This window comes from Dendrobates tinctorius, unplaced genomic scaffold, assembly GCF_039654945.1.
Source record: "Dendrobates tinctorius isolate UK_male_01 unplaced genomic scaffold, ASM3965494v1 ptg000020l, whole genome shotgun sequence".
NCBI classification, from domain to species: domain Eukaryota; kingdom Metazoa; phylum Chordata; class Amphibia; order Anura; family Dendrobatidae; genus Dendrobates; species Dendrobates tinctorius.
This window is the reverse complement of record NW_027361688.1, coordinates 14,202,583-14,227,777: the sequence shown is the minus strand read 5'-3', so window position 1 is coordinate 14,227,777 and position 25,195 is coordinate 14,202,583. Positions and strand designations below refer to the sequence as shown.

The 25,195-nt window shown below is 45.8% G+C and overlaps 1 protein-coding gene across 2 annotated transcripts; it reads left to right on the top strand.

The window, feature by feature from the left end:
- LOC141083466 (hepatitis A virus cellular receptor 2 homolog) lies at positions 1-25,195 on the top strand. Of its 2 annotated transcripts, none has more exons than XM_073567743.1 (5): positions 1-1,494; positions 1,930-2,262; positions 24,228-24,290; positions 24,512-24,584; positions 25,105-25,195. In XM_073567743.1, exons 1-4 carry the CDS (start codon positions 1,446-1,448, stop codon positions 24,535-24,537), a joined length of 471 nt encoding a protein of 156 aa, XP_073423844.1. In that variant the 5' UTR covers positions 1-1,445; the 3' UTR covers positions 24,538-24,584; positions 25,105-25,195. The 2 variants fall into 2 exon arrangements, with proteins under 2 accessions (XP_073423844.1, XP_073423843.1); XM_073567742.1 differs by lacking the exons at positions 24,228-24,290; positions 24,512-24,584; positions 25,105-25,195 and adding exons at positions 3,586-3,663; positions 4,953-5,010; positions 5,489-5,560 and having other exon boundaries at positions 2-1,494.

Genomic DNA, 25,195 nt, shown 5'->3' with positions numbered 1-25,195 from the left:
TTAAGAGAAAAGTGATTTATCAGTGGTCAACATAAAGCATAATCATCATCCAACTGAGCGCTGGATTCCACATCACTTTGAAAACCAGTAAGTAAAAAAAATGTAGTCATGCTTATACAATTTGAGTCAAATTTATCACTACAACTCATAGGGTGTATGGACCTCAACTGCCTGTATGCATTCCTGACAACTTTGTGCCATGCTCCTGATGAAGGGGTAGATGGTGTCCTGGTGGTCTGATCCCAGACGTGGACATCAGTGAGCTCCTGGACGGTCTGTGACACTAGTTTACAACATTGGATTCAATTCAATTGAGATCTTTGGATCGTTATGGTGAGTCAAAGGCATCGATGGCTTGGAATTGCCTACACATAAGCCACATGAGCCTAGGCATTGCCCCATTGTCCTTCCTCAGGGGAAACTCAGGGCTCAAATCACCAGTGTAAAGTCTGACAATGGTCTCAAGGATTTCTTCTAGGCTCCTAACAGGCTGCAGTTAGGTATCGTTGGTATCACGTGGAGATTTGTGAGACCATCTAAAAACATGCCTACTCAGACCATCACTGAGAACTGCCAAACTGGCCATGCTGGATAATAATGGACAATAAATCATCTCCAGACTTTTTCACATTTGTCACATGTGCTCATGGTGAACCAGGTCTCATCTATGTAGAGAAGGAAGCATCAATGGTCTTTTGTGGTGAAGGTCAATCGAGCTGCACAGTGTTTAGCTGGGAATGAAGCACCCACTATAATACAGTGGGACTATCATGTAACCCTCATGGTGTCTGTTGGTCAGAAACATGAACATCACTTGCCCGCTGGAGGTCATGTTGTAGAGCTTTGGTCGTGCTCTTCAAACAAAGGAGCAGATATTGGTCCTTCTGCTTGGTCGATGCCCCTCTATGGTTCTGTCTGGCACGCTTTGTGCAATGGTCCATATTTTGATGTTTGCACCATGCCCGAGACTGTCCTAGGAGACATAAGAAGAACGTATAGACGTGCTAGCCTAGATCAGCTGGACTACATGTGGAATGTAAATGGGCTGCAGGTAGTGCCTCGTGCCAACAGTAGTGACAAGGACACTAGAAAAACCCAAAACTGGAGACAAATCAGTCAGGAAGAAGAAGGTGAGAGGAATTGTCTGTGGTTGCTTCACCATTCGCACCAAAGTCGGTGACAATAATTTACAATCGCTAATGGACAGATTGCTGCCCCTGAAGGTCCGGTGACTTGAGGCTTATGCTGCAATGCTCAACTGTTCCCTTTATTTTCTCAGCACTGTGTGTTATCTCCTCTGTTCTAAAGAAATGTTTCAGCAATTCCGCCACGAAGATACCATGGCATTATGCAATCTCCGTCTGTTACTTCCGTTTCTCTACATATATACCTATATTTTCCCCTTTTAGTTCTTCTGATCTGTATCTTTCTGTTGACTGCACGGAATGGACCTGTGCCCAATATGGAATATTTGCCTAGTCCTGTCCATTACAGGTGGGTACTCGATCAGGTTATGCCATGTATTATCGGATTTTTGGTTCATTTTTTTCGGTGGCTTTTATTACACTTGCTACTTATTAAAACTTTGGTGGCATGTGATCATTAGCGTTACCATTCAGCATCGAGGGTTACTTATAACCAGGCACGTGTTGGTGCCATCATGGGCGCTTTGTTGGGTATGATGGTGCTATTAATAGGGATATTCTGATGCAATTTTCATTGTTGCATTATGTATTTGTATTGTATGGTATCATTATTTATGTGTATGGTATGGCAGCATTATATATGTGCACAGTTTGGCAGTATAATCTAAGTACACTGCATGGTATCATTATTGTGTACTATGTGACAGCATTACCTATGTGCACAGTTGGGCAGTATATGTACACTATATGGTATCATTATTTATATCGTCTTTTCGAATTGCAGGTCCGGTGGCTCCAGTGGCACAGGTGACCGTATCATTGAATGGCACTGCTGTATTACCCTGCACATATACCGCCAAGACAACCAAAATGTGCTGGGGAAGAGGCGGATGTCCACAATTTAAGTGTAATAATGAGATTATCAAGACTGATGGCCAAAGAGTGACCTGGAGGAAATCTGACCGATATCAGCTGTTGAGGAACATTAATCAGGGGGACGTGTCCCTGACCATCACCAGGGTCACTAAAGAAGATGAAGGAACCTACTGCTGCCGCGTGCAGATCCCTGGAATATTCAATGATCAGAAGACAGAAGTAGAAGTGAAGATACATGGAGGTAAGATATTTCACATCTGCACCTATGAACCTGGGTGCATATTTAGATGTGGATAATATTAGGAGGTTAGATGGAGGTCTCGTAACAGAAGAAAAAGGTCAATGGAATTAGAACACCTACAACATACACTACTCACAAAAAATTAGGGATATTTGGTTCCCTGGCAAAATTTTGAGTAAAGTGGCAATGTATTCTGCAATGGAGGTACGTCCTCTTCAGCGATGAAAACCTTGGATGCAAAAATAACATTAGACTGGTCTGTAGCCCATGGTGGGCAACACTATGACGAGCCCTTGATGAGGGAAAATGATTTAGTCATGGAACCAGTGATACGACCATTTCGCTAATGTGTCCTAGGAGCCGTTTTTCAACAAAACAACACCAGGTCGCATGATGCCCGTGCTACGCTGAGCAGCCCGCATGGCCTAAACGTCCTACCACGGTCTACCGCATCGCCGGTCTTATCTCCCATTGAGCACAACTGGGACGTCATTGATCAGCAATTGCAGAGGGAGCTGCCAGCAGCGGATCTTGATGATTTCCTTGCATTTAGAAAGTTCCTCAGACAACCATCAATTACATCATTGACAGTAAAAATAAAAAATGAAACGTAGGACTGTCTAAAAAAAGCATCATTTTTAAAAAGGTACGCCGAGATTTATTTTTTATTATCTTCAATGTTTTCCTATTTAAAAATGAAGACATTCTTAAAATTTCTTTCATATTACGGTAATTTATTTACTGCTGAGCCAATCCAACCCCAAGTTAAATGATGCTGCCACCACTTCCTCTTATTTGTGACTGTGAAGTCACGACAATCAGTCACATGGTTTTTCCAATACAATTGCACTGCTCCTATGGGTGCAAAGTCTTTAGTTACATGACATGTATGGGGTAAGACTATATGGATACATGGGATTGGCTTATCTATCACAAGAAACCACTTCAAAGAGATAAGTATTATGGGTGGCAGGAGCGGAGGCAAAAATAATACATTTTTTACTACAGTATATCAGCAATAAAAAGGTTAACTTGGCAATAATGTGAGATCCTGGACCACCGCTTTAAGAAAAATGTACATGTAATATGTATGTGAAAGATAATACAAAACCCAAAAAGAGAGCAAAGCAATAACACAAGAATAATTATAGTATTGGACCATTCATGGTTTACTCCTGAAGAAGGTGTGCGAAACGTCACTTTTGCACTCTCTATAGATTGCTATAAATGTAGTGAATCATTATCATATATCTACTAATTGCTATTAATATTTTAGAGTCTCGATAAATCTTTGTGAAATTTATAATATTTATGGCTTTTTAGCTCACGGATCTCAATCAGTAACTACTGCAACTACAGAGCATCATCCCATGACTACAGAGGAGGACATGTTCAGCATGCGTGAGTCATTTATTATCATCATCGGTATTCCATCATTCCCAATATCATACTTTGTCCTCTCCATCCCTGATCTGGATATAGGTCCGCGTCGTCAACTTTGTCCGGAGTGTTCTGGGCCTTTAACCTCTTCACATCCGGGCGATTTTCCATTTTTTAATTTTCGCTTTTTCCTCCCCTTTTTCCAAAAGCCATAACTTTTTTTTTTTTTAATTGTTCCATCCACATAGCCGTATGAGGGCTTTTCTTTTGGTGGAACGAGTTATACTTTTGAATTAAATTATTAATTTTATCATGTGGTGCACTGAAAAGCGAGAAAAAAAAATCCAAGTTTGTTGAAATTGCAAAATAAAGTGCAATTCCACAATTGTTTTTTTGAGTTTTTTTTATTTATCATATTAACTATATTGTAAAACTGACCTGGCGAAATGATTCGCCAGGTTAGTACGAGTACGCAGATACCAAATACGCATAGTTTTTTTTTTTTTATTTAAGTGGCAAAAAAAAATTAGGAAATTTGTAACAAAACAAAAATTTGCTTGCGTTGCCATTTTCCAATACCCATAACGTTTTCATTTTTCGGGATCTGGGGCTGGGTGAGGCCTTATTTTTTGAGTCCTGAGCTGATGTTTTTACTGATACCATTTTGGGGTAGATACGATGTTTTGATCGCCTTTTATCGCCATTTTTTCTTTTGCAATATTGCGGCAGCCACAAAAACATAATTCTGGAGGTTTTGGTTTTTTTTTTGTAATTTTGCCGTTTACCGATCAGATTATATAATTTTATATTTTGATAGATCAGACTTTTACAAACGCAGCAATACCAAATATGTGTGCGGTATTTACAATTTTTTTAACAGTTTTTTTTTAATGGGGATAAAGGGGGTCATTTCAACTTTTGCGTTTTTTATTTTTCATATTTTTCAAAAAAATTTTTTTCTATTTTTACGGTATTTAATAGTCTCCTTAGGGAACTTGAAGCTGCGATCATCTGATCGCCTGTGCTATGTGTAGCACTAGCAGCGCTTGATAATTGATATGTATAATGAAAATCACGATATATGAACGACGGCCACAGGGCTGGTTTTTACAGGAGGATCACAATGACAGGCACGGGGGATATCAGCAGACCCCCGACTGTCGCAGCAACCCATCGATGCCCCACTATATATATATATATATATATATATATATATATATACAGTGTGTATATATATATATATATATATATATATATATATATATAGTACATTTTGCATTGTGATGTCATTACCTTGTATAATCTTCCAGTGGAAGAATGTCCCGATGATGAAGATTAAGACCCCTGACCAGGAAAAATCTTCCACAGGTATCACATTCATTGCAGTAGATCTGTCAGGTTTACTATGAAGTCCAATCTCCTAGCACCATGTTAAAGAGCAGGTGGAGCTGAGCAGATTGATATATAGTTTTGTGGGGAAATACTTAGTAGAACTTGTGATGTACAGATTTGTCTCTGCTCACTGTGAGCTTATGAGTTAAGTGGGCGGTCCTATGTATGAGCATGTGACTGAGTGACTCCGCCTCCTGGACTGAGCAGGAATTTAAACCACTTTAATTTTTTAGTAAATCACATATGTTCCAGTTCCGTAACACTGTATGTTGTCAGTTTTGACCTGTAGGGGCGCTGTGGGGATTTTTAATACTTACTACCATTTTCCAGACTGATTGTAAGACTCCCACTAGTCAGTTAAAAAAAAGTGCAGAGTTTTTATACTTGTTCTTAGTATTTTTAAAAAAGTCCATATAAATAATCATGTTGTTTGTATCTCTGTCTGTCCGTCTAGAGCATGAAGGTAACGCAAGACGTGGAAAATTGAAATTCTACCATGTAATAAAAGATACCGTATGTGATAAAATCTTTTGCGTGATTACTTAGTAGGGGAGGAAATGAGCAGGGGGCATGAAGCTGAGAGTAACCAAATTATAATCCAATTATTATATATATTTTTTTACTATTACACCTGTTTATACCAGTAGTCATCAACTGGTTCCCAGCACGTCCGGACAGTCACCGGTTCTCGTGAAATATAAGGGGTGAAGGAACTGGAAAGCTATCAGTGGCAGTGACTGAGGTATGATAAATGTGAGAATTAGCGCATACAGAATGGTTCCCAGCACAGCCGGACAGTCACATGTTCACGTGACATATCAGAGGTAAAGGGACTGGAAAGCTATCAGTGGCAGACCACTGGGGTATGTTAAAGGTGACACTTAGCGCATACAGAATGGTTCCCGGCACGGCCGGACAGTCACATGTTCTCGTGGCATATCAGAGGTAAAGAGACTGGAAAGCTATCAGTGGCAGACCACTGGGGTATGTTAAAGGTGAGAATTAGCGCATACAGAATGGTTCCCAGCATGTCCGGACAGTCATCGATTCTCCTGGCATATCGAAGGTGAAGGGATGGAAAGCTATCAGTGGCAGACCACTGGGGTATGGTAAAGGTGAGACTTAGTGCATACAAAATGGTCTTCCAAAGCCCATTATAGTAACTTGAAGCTCTTAAGCACAAGGCAAATTCTGTAACAGGTCCCTCATCCACCATACTGGTATCTCCAACCCCTTTTATAGGATGGATATTAAAGGATTTTCCATTTATTTTTCAAGTTTCTCTAATTTTCAAACAAGTTTAATTTACTTAAGTCAAATCCTGGTCTAACCGGTTCTTTTCCAAAATGATGGCAAGCCTTCTTGGATCGATGGTCCCTCTATCATCTTAGGGGTGGCCTGGGATTTATTGAAAAGTTGCCCAAGAGTAAAAAATGAAATAAAACAAATATCGTAACTCATTGTTAAGACTAGCCAGCTGGACTTGCAGCCATGATCGCATGTACATTATTCATGGAAAATCACTTCAATCCATAACCTATTGGTCCTATTGGTACAGGACTGAAGAACTTCTAGAGGTTCTTACTTGGTTTGAGGTCTCTGGAACGTGATGGCTCATCAATGTCGTCAAGGTGTTCATCATCCAAGAACTTCCTATGTACCCTGGCCAGAAGTGGCGGTACATTGTCCTGCACCAGAAGGAACTCAGGGCCCATTTCACCATTGTAAAGTCTGGCAATTTCCCTGAGGGATTCATCTCAGAATCTAACAACAGTCTTGATGCTGTTGGCTATCACATGCAGATTTGTGCAGAAATACAGTATGCCTCTTCATACCATCCCTGACCAACCTCCACACTGGTCATAATGGATCATGTTACAGCCAGCATAATGTTCTCCACGGCATCGCCAGACTCTTCTGTTACATGTCTTCAATGTGAACCTGCTCTCAGCAGTAAAGAGAACCAGGTACCAATGAAGGACTTGCCAATTTTGGAGTACTCTGGAGAATGCCAATTGGGTCGCACTATTCCCAGGTCCCACTACAGAACGTCAAAACCTGGAGAAAATTTTGTAAGGTTCTAGCTGTTTTTCCTCAAACAAAGGAGAAGATACCTGCCCTGTTGGTGGCTTGATGTCCTTCTACAACCCTTCCTGGCGCTTCTCATGTAACGAGCAGTGTTCTGGTGTCTGGTCCATAGTCTTGAGACTGTGCTCTAAGGCATGGCAAACCTTGCATACAACAGCACACATGGATGTGCCATCCTGGAGGACCTGGTGTGGCGCCCCTGAGGGTTCAGTCGCCACAGAGGTACTACACCTCCTCCTGAGGTGTGGTACCCCACCATTCAGGTAAGGTGGAGACCCCTGACCACGCTACAACACCTGCATCCCACACAACACAGTAGTGTAGCAAAGCACCCTTTGGTGGCTTCCTGCTTGGAACACGAAGCGTGCTGGGAGGCGGGTGGAGTTGAGTTTGCACTAAAGAGCGGGAAGAGGATAGGATAGGATTGACTGGGCTCCTGACCTGGAGGACACGGTACCAATGCGGGCTCTTGAGCCACCACAGACTGTGAGTAAAGCTTTGGAACTACATGCCCTGGTGTCCTCCACTTATTCCTGCGTCAACCTGCCCAGCACTGCTACATCCCTTGCGCCCGACACTACACCATCTAAGTGTCGCTACATCCACTCTGCCCTAGGACTACAGCCCTGCCTGTGGAGGGCTATACCATCACTGCTGCACCACACCATACGTCCCAGAGGAACTGTCTGCAGCGTCGGCTTATCATCTACATTGCCGAACACCACAGGTGGTGTCACGACTTACACATTCACACTGAACATTTACAATGGGCGCCCAGGGCCACGGACCAGGTCACCGCTGCTGTGACACTTCCCTGTGAGATACCGGCCCGGTACTGAGTACTCCACAGCCCTGGGTGTGAGGGTGACCCACTGGACTACCTGTTCACTATCAATGGGCTGAAGGTACTGCCTCGCCCTACCAGTAGTGACAAAGACACTAACCAAAAGCTAAATTAATGAAGAATCAGTCAGGAAGGAAAATGGAAAGAGGAATTGTGTGTGGCCACCACCTATAAACCTTTTGGTGGGTATCTTGCTGATCCTCTCCATCGCTCCTGTTGTCACTTTCAAAGCCAGTGACATTGAATCAAAGTTTCTTCTGCCTCCAAACTGCAGAGATTGAAATCCCTGAAGTTCCGATGACTTAGGGTTTGTAGCGTGACGTGCAGGTGGTTCCTTTTATTTTCCCAGCAGTGTATTTTTATTTCCTCTGTTAGAAATAAATGTTGCAGCAATATCACAAGCAAGATGTCACTGCATTTCACAGTCTTCGTCTGTTACTTCCCCTTCTCTAACGAAATATCAATATTTTCACACGTTTGGCCCAGAGTTTATCTGTTCTGCATCTTCCCATTGACTGCACAGAATGGATGTGTGCCCAGGTCGGATTATTTGCCTTGTCCTGTCCATTACAGGTGAGCACCCGATCAGGTTATGCCTTGTATTGTTGGTTTTAGGTTGTCTTTTTTTGCTTTTGCTTGTATTTCACTTGAAACTTATTAATCGTTTGGTGGCATGTGATTGTGAGTGTTTCAATTCTATATCGAGGGTTACGTATAACCACGAGCACTTTGTTTAATACAGAGGCCCTATTAAAAAGGATATTCTGATGTCAATATAATTTATGCAACATTATTTATTTGCACCACGTGGTATCTCCATTTATATCAATAATTTGATGGCATTACCTCCGTGCACAATTCAGCAGTATAATCTAGGTACATTGTATGATATCATCATTTATGTGAACTGTATGGTGACATTAATTATGTTTACGGTTTGGCATTATAATCTATATACACTGTGTGGTATCATCATTTATGTGTACTGTATGGCGGCATTGCTTATGTGTACACTATGACAATATAATCTATGTACATTCTGTGTGGTATCATTTATGTGTACTGTATGGCAACATTATGTATGTGCACAGTTTGGCAGTATAATCTATGTACACTGTATGGTATCCCTATTTGTTGATTTTGTAATGAAGGCAGTTTTGACATTTATTGAGGGTACATTCACTTAATATGCATGCACATACCAGCTCAGTTGCATATATGCCAGTCAGGACCGAAGCCAGAAGCTGATAACGGAGGGCCCCTGTGCTGGACTTGTGTCTGGGCCCCACCTGTATATATGTGAGGGAGCGCCAGGGTTGCAGTTGTTACTGAGGCTAATGCCTATTGCGCACCCTGGTCTCCCGTCACATGAAAATAATGTCCATTAATCAGTGTAACTGTTTCGCTGCTCTCTGCACCTTCAGGATCTTCTCTAAGTTGCCGCAGACCCTTTTCATACGATTGTGCACAAACAGAGAAACAGTCCAGTTGCAACTTAAAACGCAGAACTTTACTTTTTTCTTTGCACTGCACATCCTTGTCAGATACATCATCAGCAAAGGGTTCCATACAGTCCACATTCTCCACTTTCCCTGCACTTCTTCCTACGGCCTTCAATATGTGCCTGGGTCTTACCACCTCTTGCGGTAACGCAGCATCTTCCCTGTTCAGACTCACTGTGCTTGGGGGTTCCCTCGTCCGTTTCACCCCGGAAATGAGGGCATCAGCCTATGCGATGATCTGCCACATGATAGAGCCACCTGCGTCCCCGTACTGTTATGGCCTTACCTTTAGCCTCTGCTCCACTAGTGATGACACCCTGTTGCTGAGACTATCTTTCTGGCTTCACTGGGCCCTGGATGGCTGGGTAACTTGCTTCAACGTTGCATAGCTGTCTGCCCTGTGCGGGCTCTAAGCCCTACTGACTAACTGACATGATCCCAGTGCAGGTTTTTGACCTGCACGTCAGGGGTTAATGTCTTGAGCTCAGTGCAGGCTTTGACATGCACGCCTGGGGTTAATTATTATGGCCTCTCTTTGGTTCAGGGAGAGCTTTTTATTGCCCTGAGAAACTCCAATCCCTGTCAGTTATACTTTTGCCTTTGGCCGAGTGTTTTGACCCCTGTGTGCCTGTTTGTTGTCTTATAGCTTGCTTATGTGGTTCTGATCCGGTTCTGTCCCCCATTGTGAGTTTGCCTGTTGATTCTGTACTGTATATCTGCTTCTCTGGTTTCTGACTTCTTGGCTACGTCTTGATTATCCGTTCTGTCTAGCCCTTTGGTAATTGTCATGCTATCTCGTGCTTTGACCCCAGCCTGATCTGGTTTATGTCCCTGTTTATGCCAATTTGTAACTTTGTTCTGTAGTTACCATTCTAGGAGTTTTCCTGCAGCTCCTAGCTCTCTGAAGTTTAGGCCACGCCCCCAGGGGTCACGTGCTTCAGGTCATGGTGTGAAGCACGCATCTTCTCTGCTGCTGCCTGCTCCACAGGTATCTCTGAGCACAGTTTGTCTTACTCAGGACACGCGCACTGGCTCAGCGAGCTAGTGCAGCGCGGTGTTCCTGACATTATAACTGACCGTGAACTTTTTTTCTTTCTTTTACTTCTGCAGCATGGACCCAATGCATGCCTTATCTGAGCAGGTGAAATGCTTGACTCAGTCGCTGCAGAAGCTAAGTTTGGAACACCAAACTCTGGCCCAGTCCCAACGGCAGGTTGCGGACTCAGTTCAGGGGGCGCTTTCCGCAGGCTTTCAGCAGGTGGGGAATAGAGATGTCATTTTAGTCCCTCCCGAATCCCCGGTTAAGTTACCAGATACATTTGCTGGTGACAAAAATGAATTTAGAGCATTTAAAGAGGGCTGTAAACTCTTTTTCTCCTTGAGACCCTGTTCCTCTGGGGATGAGAAACAGAGGGTGGGGGTGGTTATATCCCTGCTTAGGGGGTCCCCACAAGCCTGGGCATTTTCTCTTTTCTCTTCTGCCCTGGAAAGAATGACTGTGGATGCGTTTTTTGAGCCCTTAGAGCTTATTTACGATGAGCCAGATAGAGTGCGTTTGGCTGAGGACAAGGTGATAAATGTCTGTCAGGGGAAGTACTCGGCCGAGTGGTTCTGTTCTGAATTTAGACGTTGGGCAGCCGAGATTTCTTGGAGTGATGCCGCCCTTCGGGGGCTGTTCCGTAGAGGCCTGTGTGAACTTCTGAAGGATGCCCTGGCACTCCATCCGCCACCTGACTCCCTGGAGGATGCCATGACCCAAGCGGTTCGCATGGACCGCAGACCGCGGGCAAGAGGTGTTATGCAACTTGAAACATCATTATTCTCCAGTGGAGTTGAGACCCGGACTCCTCCAGTGGCTATGGAGGTGAGCGCTGTCACCTGTGATGAGAAGGAAAGAAGACGCCGCCGGGAGAAGCAGTTGTGCTTCTATTGTGGGGAATCTGGACATTGAAAGAAGGACTGCCCCTCCTGTCCATCATCCTCCAAGGTGGCGAGAAACGACTAGGTCTGGGTAGTAGTCGAGGAGGCTACCCAGACCGTCAGGTACCTTTTTCCTCACTTGCAAAAATTGTGCTTCGGGTGGAACTGGAACTTGGTGATGGTCCTGTTCAGACTACCACCTTTGTTGACTGTGGCTCTGCTGTTAACTTGATTGATGCCCGGATTATGACTCTTAATAAGATAGGGACAGTCAGGCTTCAGGATCCTGTTAAACTTGTGGCAATTAACTCATCCTCTCTTACCCGAGGCGGTATCTGTTTCAGGTCTGAACATTTTTCTCTGAAAGTGGGTTCCACTCATGTGGAAAAATTAACTTGTCTTGTGTTAGATATCTTGCCTGAAGGACTGGTACTGGGGATGCCTTGGCTACAATGCCATAATCCTACCATTGATTGGGTGACGGGAGAGATCACTCAATGGGGATGTAAAGATAAATGTTGTAACCTGGGGCCTCTTGTTAACTCTGCTAAAACCGTATCTGTGTCGTCTGTCAGTCTGGAAGGTATTCTGGAGTACCTGAAGGATTTCGAAGACGTATTTTCTGAAAGTGAGGCTGAGGCGCTGCCACCATATAGACCCTATGATTGTGCCATTGATTTAGTACCTGGAGCCAAGTTACCTAAGGCTCGATTGTTCAATTTGTCCGGGCCTGAGCGCCAAGCCATGAAGGAGTACATAGCTGAGAGTCTCCGCAAATGGCATATCAGGCCTTCTGTGTCACCCATGGCAGCAGGATTCTTCTTTGTGAAGAAGAAAGATGGTGGTTTGCGGCCGTGCCTCGACTTTCGGGAACTTAACAAGATAACGGTTAGGAACACTTATCCACTTCCCCTCATCTCAGACCAATGTAACCAGTTATCTGGGGCCCAATGGTTCTCCAAATTGGATCTCCAGGGGGCCTACAACCTGATAAGGGTTCGGGAAGGGGACGAGTGGAAAACTGCATTCCTCACATCAGAGGGACTCTTTGAAAACCTGGTTATGCCCTTTGGGTTAACTAATGCCCCCGCTATTTTCCAGAACTTTATCAATGTTGTGTTTTCTGACCTGATAGGCCATTTTGTTGTCATTTATTTGGATGACATTTTGGTGTATTCCCCAGACAGTCAGTCTCACTTACAATATCTACAGACAGTTCTCCAGAGACTCAGGGACAACCACTTGTTTGCTAAATTGGAAAAATGTTCGTTTTTCGTACAGGAACTGGCTTTTTTTGGGGGGGCTGATTGTATCTTGTGAGGGGTTTCGTATGGACCCTAAGAAGGTGCTGGCGATCGCAGACTGGGTTCAGTCTCATGATCTCAAGGGGCTCCAGCGTTTCTTGGAATTTGCGAACTATTACCGGAGATTCATTAAAGATTTCTCTCAAGTGATTAAACCACTCACAGATCTTACCCAGAAGGGGGCTGATGTAAAAAATTGGTCAGAACTCGCTAAGGAGTCCTTCTCGGCTCTTAAGAAATGTTTCATGTCCGCCCCGGTGTTGGTCCAGCCAGACCCGTCCAAACCATTTATTGTGGAGGTGGATGCTTCTGAAGTAGGGGTGGGGGCAGTGTTGTCCCAGGGTCTGGCCACCCTTACTAATCTCAAACCCTGTGCCTTCTTCTCTAAGAAGTTCTCATCCGCCGAGAGAAACTATGATGTAGGCAATAGAGAACTTCTTGCAGTCAAGCTGGCATTCGAAGAATGGAGGCACTTTTTGGAAGGGGCAGCTCACCCTATCACTGTTATCACTGACCACAAAAATTTGGCATACCTTGAATCTGCTAAGAGGCTTACTCCTAGACAAGCCCGTTGGTCACTTTTTTTTTCACGCTTTCAGTTCTCCATTACTTTTCGACCAGGGTCCAAAAATGTTAAAGCGGATGCCCTGTCCAGAAGTTTTGACCCGGTGTCTCCCCCTAAGCCACCGTCCTCCATTCTTCCCCCAGGGGTGGTAGTGGCGGGGGTCTCATCAGAGTTGGAACAAGAAATTTTGAGGGCTCAGGCCCTAGCTCCGGTGTCCAGGCCAGGGGATAAATTGTTTGTTCCAGATTTATTGCAGCCTAGACTTCTGCAGGAGTTTCATGAGTCTAGGCTGAGTGCTCATCCCGGTATCACGGCCACTAGAGAGGCAGTAGCCAGGACTTTTTTTTGGCCTTCACTGGGGTCCGATGTCAAGAAATTCATTGCTGCTTGTGGAGTTTGTGCCCATTCCAAAAGCTTGCATAACCGGCTGGCTGGGGAACTCATACCTTTACCGGTTCCTGATAGGCCATGGACTCATCTCTCCATGGATTTTATTACCGGTCTTCCACCTTCCAGGGGCAATACCGTGATCTGGGTAGTAGTGGATAGGTTTTCAAAACAGGCCCATTTCATTCCCTTGGCAGCACTACCCTCAGCAGAAACATTGTCAAGGTTGTTTGTGCAGCATGTGGTCCGATTTCATGGGGTACCCCTGAATGTGTTGTCTGACAGAGGTGTGCAGTTTGTGGCCAAATTTTGGAGGGCATTCTGTATGAAATTGAGCATCTCACTCTCCTTCTCGTTGGCATATCACCCGGAGAGTAATGGTCAGACGGAACGCACCAATCAATCCCTGGAACAAATTCTCTGGTGTCTGACCTCCGCCAGACAGGAGGATTGGTGTGATGCGTTACTGTTGGCGGAATTCGATTTTAACAACCGGGTGAGTCAGTCCACCAACATGTCCCCATTCCTAATAAATTATGGGTTTAATCCTCATTTTGGGGAGTTTTCATGGGTGGATTCCGGTTGTCCAGGGGCAGAGGGGTCCGTCCAACGGTTAAAAAACCTCTGGGCTGAAGTCCAGCGTAATATCTCTCGTGCCCAGGGGAGGTACAAATATTTTGCTGACAAAAAGAGGGCCCCAGGACACATGTTCTAGGTGGGGGAGAAGGTTTGGCTTTCCACACGTAACATCAACTTGAAGGTACCGTCAGCTAAATTAGGACCAAAGTTCATTGGTCCGTGCGAGATTGTGGAGATAGTCAACCCGGTGGCATATACCGTATTTTTCCGACCATAAGACGCACTTTTTTCCCCAAAAATTTTGGGGGAAAGTGGGGGGTGCGTCTTATGGTCGCAATACACGGTACTAACCTTCTGGCTGGTGGCAGCGGGCGGCGCTCTGCGGTGCGGTGGTGGCAGCGGGCTGTGCTCCGGTGCAGGGGCGGCGGCTCCGCCTGCATTTCTTCGCAGCCCGGAGGCCCCCGCACTTCCCTTGCTGGCCGCCGCCATGTTGCGGTGGCCTCCGGGAGCATGGACGCCGGGAAGATGGCCGCCGGTCCGGGGACGGCGCATGCGCAGCTTCAGATCTCGTCCCGAGATCTCGGGGGACGAGATCTCGTTGCCGAGATTTGAATCTCGTCCCCCGAGATCTCGGGACGAGATCTGTTCCCGCGCATGCGCCGTCCTTGGACCGGCGGCCATCTTTCCGGCGTCCATGCTCCCGGAGGCCACCGCAACATGGCGGCGGCCAGCAAGGGAAGTGCGGGGGCCTCCGGGCTGCGAAGAAATGCCGGCAGAGCCGCCGCCCCTGCACCGGAGCACAGCCCGCTGCCACCACCGCACCGCAGAGCGCCGCCCGCTGCCACCACCGCAGAGCCCACCTGCCCCAGCCCCAGCACAGCTGTCCCTGCCTCAGCACAGCTGCCCCAGCACTGCTGCCCCTGCCCCAGCACTGCTGCCCCTGCCTCAGCACAGCTGCCCCAGCACAGCTGCCACTACCCCAGCGCAGCTGCCTCAGCACAGAGCCGCCACCGCACGAGCCTGGACCACTGAATGACCCCTGTGATTACTTCTCCACCTGTACCGGATCCCTTCCCAGGTAAGCTGAATTCGGACTGTAAGACGAACCCCCATTTGACACATTATTTTTTTTTCCCCTATTTTCCTACTGAAAATTGGGGTGCGTCTTATGGTCCGGTGCGTCTTATAGTCTGAAAAATATGGTAGGTTGCTTCTCCCCGCCTCCTTAAAGATATATAATGTGTTCCATAAATCTCTGTTGAAACCCATGGGGTCTGTCAAGGAGGATTCCGAGTCTGTTGTTCCTCCAGTGTTGGTGGAGGGTCACTTCGAGTATGAGGTCGGACATATTGTGGACTCTCGATGGGTGCACCGCTCTTTGCAGTACCTGGTCCACTGGAGGGAATATGGACCAGAGGATCGCTCATGGGTCCCTGCTCACTCTGTACATGCAGATCGCCTGGTTCGGGCTTTCCATGGCAAGTACCCGGGGAAGCCTGGGGGTCCAGAGGCCCCCCATTGAGAGGGGGGTACTGTCATGATCCTAGTCCAGGTTTTTGACCTGCACGTCAGGGGTTAATGTCTTGAGCTCAGTGCAGGCTTTGACCTGCACGCCTGGGGTTAATTATTATGGCCTATCTTTGGTTCAGGGAGAGCTTTTTATAGCCCTGAGAAACTCTAATCCCTGTCAGTTATACTTTTGCCTTTGGCTGAGTGTTTTGACCCCTGTGTGCCTGTCCGTTGTCTTATAGCTTGCTTATGTGGTTCTGATCCGGTTCTGTCCCCCGTTGTGAGTTTGCCTGCTGATTCTGTACTGTATATCTGCTTCTCTGGTTTCTGACTTCTTGGCTATGTCTTGACTATCCGTTCTGTCTTGCCCTTTGACCCTGGCCTGATCTGGTTTATGTCCCTGTTCATGCCAATTAGTAACTTTGTTCCGTAGTTACCATTCTAGGAGTTTTCCTGCAGCTTCTAGCTCTCTGGAGTTTAGGCCACGCCCCCAGCAGTCACGTGTTTCAGGTCCTGCGGGTCTGAAGTACGCATCTACTCGGCTGCTGCCCACTCCACAGGTATCTCTGAGCACAGTTTGTCTTACTCAGGACACGCGCACTGGCTCAGTGAGCAAGTGCAGTGCGGTGTTCGTGACACTAACTATCCGGAATCCCTCCTGCTTACCCGCAGACAGCTCCTCCTATATTAACTATTTACAGTTAAGTGCTTCTATGTCCCCATCTAGTGTCTCAACTAGGGCACTACGCTTTCCCTGTGAAACAATACCCACATATATATGCTTTATACATAAAAGACATGACAGAAAATATTTACAATAGCAGCAATCAAATCATTACTTTTCCGGGACTTGTGTGAGGGCAAAAGACGAACTCTGTAGCCCCTTACATCTACACGCACAGTTACATTGAGCACACATACTGTATATAAGATACTCACATACACAAAACACAACATTTTTGTGGTGCATTTGTTTGGACCACTAGACGATTTTTCTGACATTCATTCATTCATAGTTGTAGCAGCCATAACTATTCTTATTCTTACATAAGCTTCACTACATGAGGTCTAGATTATTTGGAAGACTGTAGCTGGAGCTGGAAGTTTTTTTTAGGGGTCATTTTACCACATTCATAAGTTAGAGTAACATTTGTGTTAACGTTTAATGGTGAAAAGTAAAAAGCAATCACGCTTTTTGTTACATCATTTACCGATCATTGGGTTCCCGGACCATCATCAGGGTCACTATAGAAGATGAAGTATGGCATTGCTGCCGTGTGGAGATTGCTGGATTTTTCAGTGATCAGTCATTACAAATTGTTCCTACTTTGTCCTTCATTATACATTTCTATATTATCTTCTCGATTTTTAGGTCCGGTGGCTCCGGCCACACTGGTGGTGACCGGATCACTGAATGGCACCGCTGTATTACCCTGATCATATACCGCCGAGACAACCACAATGTGCTGGGGACGAGGCTGTTCTATGACTGCTTGTAAAAAGGAGATCATCTGGACCGATGGCCAAAAAGTGACCTGGAGGAAATCTGACCGATATCAGCTGCTGGGGAACATTAATAAGGGGGACGTTTCCCTGACCATGATGATGAAGGAACCTTCTGCTGTCGTGTGTAGATCTCTTGACTATTCAATGACAGAAGTGGGCATGAAGATACAAGAAGGTGAGAGAGTTCACATCTTCAGCTATGAATCTAGGTGTATTCGTAGAAGAGGACAACATTACGAGAATGTCAAATGGATTTCTTCTAAGAGAAAAAAAGGTCTATGGAATTAGGGCAACTACGACCAATGAGGCTCTTCCAATTAGGAATACGAAATGTCTAGTTGCCAAAGATTGAGTATCGCAATGTTGTCCTCTACAACCACCAATGCCACTTGTCATGGAACAAGGTTGGGTCATTAACCAGTGGGTTTCTCTATTCCTCATTAGTAATAATTTAGAAGAACTACACTCCTCAACATTGAAAGAGAAAATAGTCATGGAAATCACAGGATTGATAGATATGTTAATGATGGAAAAATCTAAACAACATTTTCAAAATATCTCCATTTATTCAGTATGAGTTATGAGCATCATGAGCAAAAATCCCCACACCGAAAGCCGTGGCAGCTATCAATAATCTTATTACTGGTTGTTTGAGAAATGTTCTGCAGCGCCAAATGCACAAAAATCATCAAGATCTGCTGCTGGCAGCTCCTTTGCAATTACCGACCACTGATGTCCCAAATGAGCCCAATTCTGGAGATGCTGCAGGCCAGGCCATGGTAGCACGTTTAGTCCATGCAGGCTGCTCACAGTAGCACAAGCAACATACGGTCTGGCATTACGGTGTTGAAAAATGATTCCTTGGACATTTTGGAGAAACAGCCACATCACTGGTTCTAGACTAGACCAGAGGGGTCGAGCTACCATACATTATGCCATCCCACACCATAATCCCAGGAGAAGGACCAGAGTGACCTTCACTCATGAAGTTCTCGTCATGTTGTTGCCCAAGTGGGCTCCTCAGATTCGAAGAATGGCGCGTGGTGATCCCTTTTGTACTGCAAGTGAGATTTCACATCACATACCAAGGTGTCTACACAAACCATCACATGGTGTTTGCGCAACACTGGGCTATGAGCCAGACTTCCACCAGCTACAGGTGCTCCATCGAATTCATCCCACATTCTATCATGGTGCAATGCAACGTAAGTTGCAACGTAGGCTGGAAGAGAGGTAAATCCTCTTCACAGATGAGTCCCACTTTTGTCTTGTGCAAACCAAGAGAAAAAGGGAAGCAAACCGCCGAAATAATAAAATGAATAATCTTTATTAACAAATTTCTAAAAATTGTAAAATTCATAAAAAAGGGAGATGAAGGCAGATTAATTCCTATGCATGCAGCACAGTGAAATACAGAACATAGAATTACCATCCATATAACATTGTAATAAAAAAAAGACATGGTGAAAAAAAAATCATGATGAAAAATGTATGCCATGGGATATACACTGCTCAAAAAAATAAAGGGAACACTTAAACAACAGAATATAACTCCAAGTAAATCAAACTTCTGTGAAATCACACTGTCCACTTAGGAAGCAACATGTAACAACCCTGCTGGCATCACTGCATGGCCTCCCATCCCCCGCACACCAACTTACTTACTGCTTCAAGCCATGCTGTGAATTCTGTCTGTTGCCAGCCCTGTGCCTCTGCTCTCCTGTATGCTTCCAAGCTATGTGTGTATAGGGGGGCGGCGCCAGAACTCTCTGGTTCTTATGCAGTCAGGGTGCACCTGTGTAATCTGTCCCTGACCAATCACTTAGCGCCCTTGACTATTTAGTTCCGCCACACCCACTAACCCTTGCCTGTGCAATATCTAAACTCAGTTAGCTCCTTGCTGCTGAGCTAGCCAGGCCCTGTCCTATGTCTTGCCTTCTCTGAAGGCTCTTATTGCATATTCCTGTGTCTTGGTACTTTGCCTAGTACTTCTCTGTCCGCCTGCCAGGAGGCAGAATATCCTGGTCCTTGTGTCTTTGTCCCTGTGTCTCTGTCTGAACTCAGTCTTACCTCTGTCTGCCAGTCTCCTTGTCTTTGGCTTCCTTCTCTGCTGTGTCTTTCCTTGTGTCCTCCCTGTCTGAGGCTCTGCTCCCTTGCAGCTCTGCCTGCTCTGCCTCCTAGCCGCTCTGCCTGCTTGGCTCCCTTGCCGCTCTGCCTACTCGGCTCCCTTGCAGCTCTGCCTGCTCGGCTCCCTTGCAGCTCAGCCTGCCCGGCTCCCTTGCAGCCTAGCCTACTCTGCACTCCTGCGGCCCCCCCTACTTCGCACTCCTGCGGCTCCGCCTACTCCGCACTCCTGCGGCTCAGTTCCTAACCTGTTCCAACATACTCCACTTCTTCCTGCCTAAACCTATACCTGCCCCTGCCTTGTGAACAGGCCCCTACCTGTTCCTTTCAGAGCCGTGCCCGCCTGTCCTGTGTTTCCAAGCCGTTCCCGCCTGTCTTGTGTCTCCAAGCCGTGCCTGCTTGCCCTGTGTCTCCAAGCCGTGCCTGCTTGCCCTGTGTCTCCAAGCCGTGCCTGCTTGCCCTGTGTCTCCAAGCCGTGCCTGCTTGCCCTGTGTCTCCAAGCCGTGCCTGCTTGCCCTGTGTCTCCAAGCCGTGCCTGCTTGCCCTGTGTCTCCAAGCCGTGCCTGCTTGCCCTGTGTCTCCAAGCCGTGCCTGCTTGCCCTGTGTCTCTAAGCCGTGCCTGCTTGCCCTATGTCTCCAAGCTGTGCCTGCTTGCCCTGTGTCTCCAAGCCGTGCCTGCTTGCCCTGTGTCTCCAAGCCATGCCTGCTTGCCCTGTGTCTCCAAGCCGTGCCTGCTTGCCCAGTGTCTCAGCCTGCCTATTAGTCACACCTGTCCAAGTGACTTGTCCCTGAGTGGGATCAGCAGCCACAGCCAGACACTACCCTGGAGTGGCACCCGACAGCTACCTGCCGCACAAGCCTGACCTCACCATCAGAGGCTCCAGTGAAGACCGCGGTAGCTTTCGTAGTCACGCCCCTTCCAGGGTAGTCTGGTTTGTGGCACAGTGGGGCCACAACCCCCTGGCTCGCGCCATTCAGCCAAGGCGCGAGTGGATCGCCCTCGCACCCAGGGCCGTGGGGTACTCGGTACCGGGCCCGTGGAGTTCAATGAGACATGTCACGGTAGCTGTGAACCGGTCCGTGGCCCTGGGCGTCCATTGTAAAAGGGGAATGTTGAGTGTGTGGATGATGATTAAAGTTTATTAGTGAATGATTCGTGACGCCACCTGTGGTGTTCGGCAATGAAGATGTTAAGCCGATGCTGCAGACATCCTCTGGGACAGATGGTGTGGTGCAGCAATGATGGTGTAGCCCTCCACAGGCAGGGCTGTGGTCCCAGGGCAGTGTAGGTGAAGAGATAGGGAGGAGACGTAGATGGTGCGGTGTCAGGCAAAGCGATGTAGCAGCGCTGAATGGGTTGGCGCAGGAATAAGCGGAGGACACCAGGGCATGTAGTTCCAAAGCTTTACTCACAGTCTGTTGTGCATACAGGTAGGTGCCCGCATCCGTGCCGTGTCCTCCAGGTCAGGGGCTCAGCCAACCTCCAGGCAAGATGAAGTACTCCGTTCCAACACTCCACCAACATATGTGCCTTTTCTGAACGTCTCCCTTCTAGCGCCTATTTGAAGTACTCACAGTACTGAGTTACACTGGAGTTCCTTGTTTCAGATGTTCTTAGAACTCTACTTGTACGGCAGACAGCTGTAGCCTGCTTCTGGGACTCCTTGATACTAAGTCCCGGCTCACTCACGTTGCTGTTGTGTTCCCAAGTCTTGTGTGGGAATAAAGCGGTGACATCTTCTATTCCTCCGGTTTCTATCGCAGGACCATTAGTATCCATACAACCTCGGGGACCGGACCCCGGCCATGCGCTTAGAACTTGAGGAAGGGCTCTGCTCTAACCCTAATCCTTAGTTCTTTTCTTCTCCTTACGTTCCGTACAAAACTATCTGTCTTATGGAGACTTATCTCTTTCCTGTGCCAGCAGACCTAGGTCACTGAGGTCTGCTGCAGGACTTAATTCAATCTATCCCACTTCGGGGATCTTCTCTCACAGACTGACCTAATCCTAATCATCTCCCGCTCTCTTGTGCAGACTAAGCTCCACCCTCCTCCCAGCACTCTTCGCGTTCCAAGCAGGGAGCCACCAAAGGTGCTTTGCTACACTACTATGTTGTGTGGAATGCAGGTGTTGGAGTGTGGTCAGGTGTCCCCACCTTACCTGGATGGTGGGGTACCACACCTCAGGAGGAGGTGCAGTACCTCTGTGGCGACTGAACCCTCAGGGGCGCCACATGAGCGTGACACAGCACTGATTGACAATCAATTTCACATGCTGTTGTGAAAATGGAATAGACAACAGATAAAAATTATTGGCAATTATCAAGACACCCTCAATAAAGGAGTGGTTCTGCAGGTGGGGACCACAGACCACATTTCAGTACTAATGCTTTCTGGCTGATGTTTTGGTCACTTATGAATGTTGGTTGTGCTTTCACACTTGTGGTAGCATGAGACGGTCTCTACAACCCACACAAGTGGCTCAGATAGTGCAGCTCATCCAGGATGGCACATCAATGTGAGCTGTGGCAAAAAGGTTTCCTGTGTCTGTCTGCATAGTTTCCAGAGGCTGGAGGTGCTACCAGGAGACAGGCAAGTACACCAGGAGACGTGGAGGGGGCCATAGGAGGGCAACAACCCAGCAGCAGGACCGCTACCTTCGCCTTTGTGCAAGGAGGAACAGAAGAAGCACTTCCAGAGCCCTGCAAAATGACTTCCAGCAGGCCACAAATGTGCATGTGTCTGCACAAACAGTTAGAAACCGACTCCATGAGGATGGTCTGAGTGCCCGACGTCCACAGATGGGGGTTGTGCTCACAGCCCAACACCGTGCAGGACGCTTGGCATTTGCCACAGAACACCAGGATTGGCAAATTCGCAACTGGCGCCCTGTGCTCTCATATGAAAGCAGGTTCACACTGAGCACATGTGACAGAGTCTGGAGACACCGTGGAGAGCGATCTGCTGCCTGCAACATCCTTCAGCATGACTGGTTTGGCAGAGGGTCAGTAATGGTATGGGGTTACATTTATTTGAAGGGCCGCACAGCCCTCCATGTGCTCGCCAGAGGTAGCCTGACTGCCATTAGGTACCGAGATTTTGATCCTCAGACCCCTTGTGAGACCATACGCTGGTGTGGTTGACCCTGGGTTCCTCCTAATGCAGGACAATGCCAGACCTCATGTGGCTGGAGAGTGTCAGCAGTTCCTGCAAGATAAAGGCATTAAAGCTATGGACTGGGCCGCCCGTTCCCCAGACCTGAATCCGATTGAGCACATCTGGGACATCATGTCTCGCTCCATCCACCAATGTCATGTTGCACCACAGACTGTCCAGGAGTTGGCAGATGGTTTAGTCCAGGTCTGGGAGGAGATCTCCCAGGAGACCATCCGCCACCTCATCAGGAGCATGCCCAGGCGTTGTACAGTAGGGAGGTCATACTGGCACGTGGAGGCCACACACAATACTGAGCATATTTTCCTTGTCTTGAGGCATTTCCACTGAAGTTGGATCAGCCTGTGATTTGATTTTCCACTTTATTCATTTTAATTTACATTGATAATTGTTATGTTTTATTGTTCTGAACACATTCCACTATGCAATGAATAAAAATTTGCAACTGGAATATTTCATTCAGAAATATCCAAGATGTGGTATTTTAGTGTTCCCTTTATTTTTTTCAGCAGTGTATATGTATATACAAGGTGCAGAACTATTACATAAATAAATATACAACTGGTCAAGACAATGATTACTATTAATATTATGCACTCAGAAAGAATTATAGATCAAGCACTATTAATGCATAAAAGTAATGCAAGTAAAATGCATGCCGAGACAAATGTGGTAGATAGTTCTAGCAGCATAATGGCAAAAATGTAGCTTATATGAGGTAAAGAGCAGATGTGCATTATGGAAAAGGAATACCTTTGCCTATAATAATATAAAAGTGCTGCTAGGTATCAAAAGTCATATATCCAGCATTGAATCCATGGCAGAAAGAAGAGAGAATGGATATAAAGGTTTTAATACCTGTAAATGGGCAGGAGGTGTAGAAGAAAGGGACCCCGATGCGCGTTTTGCGTTGGCTTCTTCCTGGGGGTATATGTCCTATGTCCATTATCTCTTCAAGATAAAATCATTTTATTATTTGGGCATTGTTTGCTTCACTTTTTCTCTTGGGTTACATCTGATTTTCTGGAAGTGGTCTTATATACTGGCCCTATATAGGTATTCATCCACTTTGGTCTTGAAAGCAACAATTGTCAGAGATTGGTCTGGAGACCACATGGGCAATGGCATGAAGATGCCTGACCTACCTAATACAAGAAGCAATGCAATTAAATCACCGCTCCAAACAAAGAGGGAGGTTTAATGGATGGCAGCAAGGGAGGCAAAAAAGGGGTCAAGGTTCTATCTGGGATATGTAGCTTTGTGATTGCCTACACGCCCACAGAATGGGTGTGTGGTATAGAATGGAGCAGATAGGAAGAGGTTAAATAATAACAAAATCAACATAACAAGTACTGCAAATTACTTTATTGGTAATATCTGCAATAAATATGATTTCTTGGCAATAATGTAAAATCCTGGTCCACCCCTTTAAGAAATATGTAAGAAATAATACAAAACCCATAAAGTGGGCAAAGCAATAACACAAGAATAATTATAATTGTGCCTTAATCGTGGCTCTCCCCCTGAAGAAGGTCTGCGAAACGTCACTTGTATTTTCTCAATGGATTCCTACAAATGTAATAAAACATTACCTTGCATTTACTTAGTCCTGGGTGATATTGCTGTTGGTAATGTTTTATAGACTAGAGATGTATTTGTGCTATTTATTAAAATTAGGTTTTCTTTAACAGTAACTCCTGCATCTACAGATCATCATCCCAAGACTACGGAGGAGGAGGACATGTTCAGCATGCGTAAGTCATTTATTATCATTGGTGTTCTGTGACTCCCTATTTCCTGCTCCATCCTCTCCACCAATGATCTGGGCATAGGTCCATGTTTTCAGCTTTACCCGGAGTGGTATGATCCTTTAAGCACCAGAAAAGTCTATGGAAAAATTTCTAACTTCCCCTTCCCCTATTTGTAACGGGCCACATTTTACATTGAGATGTCATTATTTTGTGTCCTCTTCCAGTTGAAGAATGTCCTGATGAAGATTAAAACTGACATAAAGAAGAATCTTCCATAGTAAAAGGATCATAAACCAGGTATCACATTAATTAAAGCAGATCTGTCAGGTTGGATATGCAGCAAGCTACAGAGCAGGAGGAGCTGAGTAGATTGATATATAGTATTTTGGAGAAAGAATTAGTAGAACTTGTGATATCAGACATTTAAGTCTCTGCTCACTGAGGACTCACAAGTCCAGTGGGCGGTCCTATGTATGAGCATGTGACTGAGTGACTCCGCCTCCTCTACTAAGCTTGAACCTAAATTACTTTATTAGTATAAACATAATTTACAACTCCTTAATATTGTATGTTATTAATGTAATTACTTCCTTTGGCAATCCCCAGTTATGACCTATAGGGTCTGTGAGGAGCCTTCTAATTCTCTTTCTGATTTTGACCATTCGTTTTATATTACAAAATTATTACACTGCCCTCTACTGGTCATTTAAAATAAATCATTACATGTTGTTTATAAACATTGAAAAATTGGGGTTTTATTGCGAAAAAAAAAAATTCCATGTAAATGATCTAATCACATATTTCCATTTCTCTGCAGCATGAAGTGAACAAGATTAATGCAAGAAGTAGAAATGTGAAAGACTACAGCACAATAAAAATATATACGATAAATATTGTTGTGTGATTTA

Coding starts and splice junctions, on each gene's coding strand:
- LOC141083466 (XM_073567742.1), top strand. CDS start 1,446: ATGGACCTGTGCCCAATATGGAATATTTGCCTAGTCCTGTCCATTACA. Junction 1,495..1,929: donor CCTAGTCCTGTCCATTACAG/GTGGGTACTCGA, acceptor TTCGAATTGCAG/GTCCGGTGGCTCCAGTGGCA. Junction 2,263..3,585: donor AGAAGTGAAGATACATGGAG/GTAAGATATTTC, acceptor ATGGCTTTTTAG/CTCACGGATCTCAATCAGTA.